The 7,313-nt window shown below is 56.6% G+C and overlaps 1 protein-coding gene across 1 annotated transcript in view; it reads left to right on the forward strand.

The window, feature by feature from the left end:
• The first annotated feature begins 783 nt into the window (after positions 1-783).
• The window catches only part of F7 (coagulation factor VII), a 7,049-nt gene continuing 519 nt past the window's right edge, over positions 784-7,313 (forward strand). The window contains exons 1-8 of the mRNA XM_019206879.2: positions 784-1,310; positions 2,731-2,891; positions 4,622-4,646; positions 4,720-4,833; positions 4,915-5,055; positions 5,740-5,849; positions 6,233-6,356; positions 6,830-7,311. Coding sequence (XP_019062424.1) covers positions 1,241-1,310; positions 2,731-2,891; positions 4,622-4,646; positions 4,720-4,833; positions 4,915-5,055; positions 5,740-5,849; positions 6,233-6,356; positions 6,830-7,311 — 1,227 coding nt within the window. The 5' untranslated portion in view covers positions 784-1,240. The remainder of the gene's footprint in view (positions 1,311-2,730; positions 2,892-4,621; positions 4,647-4,719; positions 4,834-4,914; positions 5,056-5,739; positions 5,850-6,232; positions 6,357-6,829; positions 7,312-7,313) is intronic.

Here is a 7,313-nt window from a genome sequence, read left to right on the forward strand (position 1 = left end):
AAAAAAAAAAAAAAAAAAAAAAAAAAAAAAAGGTAATACATGTTAATCCATTTTGTCCCGGTACTGGGCAAGCAATGCAGTATCAGAAACATGCTGCTATAACTTACTAACAAGCCAACAGAAACAAATCACCAGTCTCAGATATGTAAAAATAGAACTCAATTTTCATTGACAGTGTTTAGCCAGAACACTTTCCTAACCTAACAAAATCCTCACACCAAAAATAGTAAACGTTGAGATACTTTAATATTCTCCTCAAGTATGCAGAACACAGGGAGACATCCTCTACCACTCCAAATCACTTATTTGGATACTAGTGATGGCCCAAAGGAGGAAAAGTCAACTTGTGGCTGAGCAGTGTCTTCCCATAAGCAGACAATCCAGAAAGCTTGTAGGCACTGGAACTGATGGGTGCTCAAGATCAACCCACAAAAAGTCATTAATGCTCCTAGCAATAGTTAGTTTTAAACATTGATATATCAACAGCAGTGAAGTGATAACTACTGAAATAAATGCAACAGTGTTTTGTGGACAAAATTACGAAATATTATAGATCATAAAAGAAGGCCTGAGTAAATGGAGAAAGATACATGGCTGGAAAAATTCAGCCCCAGCGAAAGGTCATTTCTCCCCAAAATTCACCTGTAAACTAGACGGGATTCAGTTTAAACCCCAGCAGTTTTCGTGGAGGAAATGGGTGGCACTACGCCGTGATGATTCCGGGGAGGGAGGAATTGTGTGGGCGGAACACAGAGCTGTCTAGGGCAGAACAGGCAGCCAGGCGGGCGGAGAGCACGGCCTGTGTCCGGGGCTGAGACAGGGACGTGGGCTGGTGGCTGCTGTCCCAGCTGGGACAGATCGCTCCTGGCTCCCAGGAAGCTGCGCCTCCCTGCACGGCAGGGATCGGAGCCAGGGTCTTCCTGAGCCTCCACCGGACTCCGCCCACGCCCAGCGCTCCCCTCGGCAGTCGCAGGGCCCCCCTGATATCTGCCTGCCACCCTAATCTCCGTCCACTCAGACTCCAGGCTGTGTGTGCCAGGCCCAGCTCTGTCACTCTGCCCTCATTCCTTTCCTCCTTCCTCCTTGTCACGCACGGTGCTGGACACCAGGGGTTGGCCTCTGAGTGGTCAGGCGTAACCTCCAGCCAGTGTCTGGTGCCTCTGCCCTCCAGCCCCGCCCCTCTTGCCCTTTGCCTGCCTGCTCCCATCCGGCCATCTTTAGCTGGGGCAGCAGACTCCCCATGGCTTCCTCACCCTGCAGACTCGCTCTGCTGTGCTTTCTGCTGCTGCTTCAGGGGTCCCTGGCTGCAGGTAAGTTCTTTCAGGGGGCTTCTCTGTGGCACTGTCTGCAGCGAGCTCCAGACCTGGGCCTGGGCCCAGCCATGCGCTTGCTCCGACATTTTCGTGCTCGAGAGCATTTGTTGACCGCTTGCTTTGATGTTTGTTCCTTCCAAACATAGTGTTCAGGAGCCTCAGTGCATCCACGCATGGACATACACACCCACGCGTGCACGGACACATAGCTCACGTGGGCCCAGAAACATGTACAGACAGCTGCATGTTCACACACACAGGCACATGAACATAGAGAAACATACCAGTACACACATGGACAGAGAACAAGTGCAGAAGCTGCCAGACACACGTGCACAGACACGTGTACACTGCAGTACTCACATAGGCGCCCACATGTCATCACAGCACAGATGCACACAAACACATGTACACACAGGAGAGGCACGCACTCCTTGGAGGCAGGAGGGGCTGCATGATTTCCCAGGACAGGAGGCAGGGGAGGGGTGGAGATGAGGAATTTGGATTTTTATGTGACGCTTGTGTAGTGCCTATTTATATATGCTCGTATATACACTTTGTGTACCAAAGAAAGGGGCTGTACAATATTTTATCTTTCATCATCTTTTTTTTTTTGGCTCAATACCACATTTTCTTTTGGGGAAGGGGATCAGACAGGGTCTCACCACGTAGTTCAGGCTGGCCTTAATCTCACAGCAATCCTCCCGCCTCAGCCTCCTGAGTGCTTGGATTATACACATGTGCCACTGTGCCGGGCTCACATCTTCTTAAACATTATGGTTAGTGGCAGCTGGGATGCCAATATTTGGTTGTTTTTTTACTATTATTATCAATAGCTCCACAAGTTTTTGTACACGGCTATTTCCTTATGCTATATCCCTAAAAATGAGGGTAAGCAGGTCAAAAAGTGACAGATTGCTCAGTTTTCATTCCATTTTATGAAATTGTGGCTGTGTACTTGGACATAAGGCTGTGCCCTGTCACCTGTCACCAGTGTCCATGAGCAGCCTGTCCCACTTCAGGAAAAGGGTAGGGCACCCTTTTCTAGAGTCCTCGACCCCCAGAGCAGGGCAGGGCACTGGCGAACCAGCCTGTCCCTCCCATCCGTAGCATCCACAGGAACCCTGGTTCCCATCCCCGAGTGGGAGAAGACCAGTGCGAGTGGATCATTTCTATGGAGAAGTGGGCCGACCTGGTAGGGGCTTCCGTGATAACCTGGTGTGGGAGATTCACACAGGACGACCTGTGGAGCAGCTCCCGTGCAACGACTCAGTTCATAGGAACCTTGTGCGAGTGGCTCCCCCAGGAGACCCCGTGGGGTAGCTTCCTTTGCTGAATGGGACAGGCTCGGGGCGGGCGGTTCCGTGTGTCTGGTGCGGCAGGCTGCACGTGTTTCTCGGGCTCTCCCGTCCGTCAGTCTTCGTAACCCAGGAGGAAGCGCACGGGGTTCTGCGTAGGCAGCGGCGTGCCAATTCATTCCTGGAGGAGCTGTGGCCAGGATCCCTGGAGAGGGAGTGCAAGGAGGAGCACTGCTCGTTCGAGGAGGCCCGGGAGATCTTCAGGAGCACCGAGAGGACGGTGAGCACCACCGGATGGCAGGGTGTGCAGTGACCGCGGGAAAGGGGTGAGCTGGGAACGCGGGTGTGCCTGGGTCATGTCCCGTGGTGATGAAGAATGAAACTGTGCACAGAGGAGGCAGGGTACGAGTGAGTTTATTTAAAAGACCGCGGGAAGGAGGTAAAGCTCCCACTGGCCAGAAGGTGTTCTGAGCAGGATCCCCACAGTGGCTCTTGGCCTAAGGTTTCTAAGGGGTTTAGAAGGGAGTCCGGCTGTGGTGTAAGCAATGCGATCTCTACCTATAGGAGACTACATACTTTGCAAGCCCAGACAGGCGGTGTTCACGCAATATCTGTGCAGGGCCTATGCGCCCTTGAGCCAGTGGCCTGCTGGGTCATGCTCTGGGGGCACCCCACCCAGCCCAAGGACACGCGGCAGTTGTTTTTGTAAGGTTCCTGGAGGACTGTGATTCAGCAGACTCCGCTCTGGGCTTCTGGACACCGTTCTGGGGCTGCTGTCCTCACTCCCTAATAGAACTCTAGCTCCTGTCTCACTAATTCCTGTTACACGAGCACAGGGGAACATTCGGCAGCCTTCCTGTCAGCGTTGCTCTTTCTCCCTCACGATAGCTTTGCTTTCCTCTCCAAGGCCCTGCACCGCTTGCTGAACAGAGAGGCCCTCCAGGCACACTCCTCCTCTGCCACACCACTTACACTCATTTTTACATCAGAAAACATAACTCAAAAATCCCACTCAGTGAGCAAAGTCCTTCAGTTCCTAAGACTCCAGGGCAGCCCAACTACAAGATGCTGCTGTGCTGAGGAACCTCCACCATGACCTCTTCCAGCGTGTGTGTGTGTGTGTGTGTGTGTGTGTGTGTGCGCGCGCGCGCACGCGCACGCGTGTGAGGGACGCAGGGAAGCCCGGGCTTCCTCCACCCACTCTAGGCCCACACACAGGATCGTCTTCATTTCCAGTTTCACGTTTGGGAGGACGCATAATCAGGCATCCTTGAGCATCTCCACTTCTTTCCCCTTTTCCTCCACAAGTGTAGTTTGGCATATGATGTGGAGATAGGGCTTTGGAACTGGGATGATCCAACATCTATCTTGTATGCCAATCTCTGGAAAGAGCCAACACCTAGCTCATAGCAAGCCTCACACTTGTGGAAGGCCTCACACTCACAGGCGGCCGCACACTTGATGCTTATACTCACAAGACACTCACTGTGGGGTGGGCTGTTTGACTTGGAGGTGAGCATGACACTCTCCAGACAAGCTCAGGATGCCATAACATCCTTTTTATACCACTTGGTGAGCAAAGGATTTCCAACACCCTTGCCTGTTTTATTCTCACAGCAGCCTGTGAGTGAACCTTCAGTTGGTCAAGTTTCCTTAGGAGCCAGTTTCATCATGGAGTCTGCAGTTTCCACTTTCGTGGCTGCTCCACCCTGGCGTAATCACCCACTGGAGACAGAGGCCCCAGCAGTGGGTCTTGTCCCAGGTCACAGATGGAGGAGCTAACCTGAGGGAAACTCATGGCCTCTGGGGGCCTCAGATGTCCTGGGGAGGGACTAGAAAAAATGTCACTCTCCATATGAGCCACCCCCTCTCCCGGGCAAATCTGGCTCCAGAGCCCCTGGCAAAGGACACAGGCCAGGCCCTGCCTTCCCCAGCCGCGACCTCCTTCGTAGACACTGTCACTGTGGCTTCTGGTGAATGTGTCTCATGTGGCCTCTTCTTCCTCCTCAGAAGCAGTTCTGGGTTATTTACAATGGTGAGTAGGCATGGGATGTTCTGGGGTCCCCCCTGCCCTTTTATTGGTCACACTAACACCAGCTCACCCACAGACGGTGACCAGTGTGCCTCAAATCCTTGTCAGAATGGGGGCTCCTGCCAGGAAGATTTCCAGGGCTATGTCTGCTTCTGTCTCCCAGACTTTGAGGGCCGGAACTGTCAGATAAGTGAGCCACCTCCTCCCCATAGCTGCAGAGATGGCGTGGCCACTTCCAGGGCCCCTCTCACCTTCCCTTTCCTGTCCCCAGACAAGAGCGCCCTGCTGATCTGTGACAACGAGAATGGTGGCTGTGAGCAGTACTGTTGTGACCGTGTGGGGGACACCCGTGTCTGCCATTGCCACGAGGGGTATGCGCTGCAGCCGGACAAGGTGTCCTGCACGCCAACAGGTACCAGGCTCTGGGGGCTGCTGTCTCCCAGGCCCGATGGCCACCACCCTCCCTGGCTGCTGCATCTTAGTGTGTTGGTAAAGCCAGGGGGCAGGGCCGGCCACTGACTGAGCACCTGTGATGGCAGAGGGGCCACCTGCCACTCACAGGCCAGTGTGTGGGTGCCCACCACAGGCACTCCGGCGGGGCCCGTGTCACAGGCAGCCAGGGAACAGGGCGAGGCTCGCGGACACCTCTGGGCCCACACAGTGCTTCAGGAAAATGGAGACTTCTTGCACGCCAACCTCAGATGAATGGCACTATGGTGCCCCAAGCGGGGACCCACCCCATGAGGAGGAGTCTGAAAGCCGGAAGCTCGGCTGGCTGCCTCCATTGCATGGGTAGACACAGGAGAGACTCAGAGAGCACAGCTGTTATGCAGTTATCTGGTCTTCAATAGAACATTGCTCACCTGTCCGTAATTCTGCATGATGCATCTTCCTCCTGTGAAAAGCTAGCAGGCCCAGCTCCAAGGAAGGACTCTATCCCCTCTTCAACCAGCCCCTCTGGTCTCCTGGGCCAGCAGCTTCCACCAGGGCCTCCATGCCGGCCCTGCACCAGCACCAGGGCCCCAGAGGGAAGGTGGCCTCAGGGTTGCAGGGGGCGACCCTCGTAAACATCCCCTCGCGGGTTTCTGTCCTGCAGTTGAATATCCATGTGGGAAAATACCAGTTCTGGACAAAAGAAAGAACAGCAACATCCAAGGCCGAATTGTTGGGGGTCGGGTGTGCCCCAAAGGGGAATGTCCATGGCAGGTAAGGCCTCTGGGTAGGCTGCCCCAAACACAGCGGGGCCTCCAGCCAGGTCCCCCAGCACCAGGATTCCCAGGCTTGGCAGGGAGCTCAGGACCCCTGCAGACATGGCCACCACGCCCGTCCAGCCCCTCCTTGCTTGGGCAGTGGGTGCACTGTACTCCCACTCTGCTGCTGCCTCAGCTCAGCCACCAAGGATCCTGCAAAGCTGGCATCCCGCCAGGGCCAGGGACCTCACTCCAGGGCGCAGCCTCCGGGGATACCTCTGTGCAGCTTGCTGGGGAAGGTCCAGAGGACCCAGGTTCCAGACGGGGATCGCATAAGCCAGCTGTGGCGTCAGCTGGGCAGGAACACCGCGTGACTGGTGTCTGTGTGTCCCCACACAGGCCACTCTGGTGCTCAACGGGGCGCTGCTGTGTGGGGGCTCCCTGCTGCGGGCCAGCTGGGTGGTGTCTGCAGCCCACTGCTTCGACAAGCTCCGGAGCTTTAGGAACCTGTCTGTGGTGCTGGGTAGGTGCCACCTGTATCCTTCGGGGGACAGACTTGGGTGGGGCCAGGCTCCAGGCTGAGCACACGAGGCAGCACCAGGGCCACCCCGTAGCCTCTGCGCTTGGATCCTTCTTGCTCCCAGATGAACTGTGAGGGCAGGGGACCCAGAGCCCCAGGAACTACACAGGGCCTCTGCCCAGAGAGGACACGGGAGAGACGGCCTCAGCCACCTGGGACGCATCCAGGGAATCGGGACAGCCTCAGCTGCTGCACCCCGCTGCCCAGGGCTCCCACCTCCTTGCCACCCTCCACACCCAGTTCCAGAAGCACTTCCCAGCCACATCCTCCCCACCCCTCAGTCCTCCACGCCCCACCAGAGCCTGCAGTCCGGGAGTTCTGCAGCCCCCCAGCCCCATCCATCTGCCTGACCCAGGCTAGGCTGTGGGAGCCAGAGCCCCGAGAGGGCCAAGGCCCAGACTGCCGGCTTCCCCTAGGTGAGCACGACCTCGGCGAGGTTGATGGGCACGAGCAGGTGCGAAGAGTGGCGCAGGTCATCTTCCCCAGCAAGTACCGGCGGGGCCAGACTGACCACGACATCGTGCTCTTGGGGCTGCAGCAGCCGGTGAACTTCACAGACCACGTGGTGCCCCTCTGCCTGCCCGAGAGGGCCTTCCTGCAAGGCACGCTGACCAGCATCCGCTTCTCGCGTGTCAGCGGCTGGGGCCAGCTGCTAGACCGCGGCGCCACGGCGCTGGAGCTCATGGCCATCGAAGTGCCGCGCCTGATGACCCAGGACTGCCTGGAACAGTCGCGGCGGAGGCCCAACTCGCCGGAGATCACCGAAAACATGTTCTGCGCCGGCTACTTGGACGGCAGCAAAGACGCCTGCAAAGGGGACAGCGGGGGCCCGCACGCCACGCAGTTCCGCGGCACCTGGTTCCTGACCGGCGTGGTGAGCTGGGGCGAAGGCTGCGCGGC

Source organism: Fukomys damarensis, unplaced genomic scaffold, assembly GCF_012274545.1.
Source record: "Fukomys damarensis isolate Sample0158 unplaced genomic scaffold, DMR_v1.0_HiC HiC_scaffold_6, whole genome shotgun sequence".
Taxonomy (NCBI): domain Eukaryota; kingdom Metazoa; phylum Chordata; class Mammalia; order Rodentia; family Bathyergidae; genus Fukomys; species Fukomys damarensis.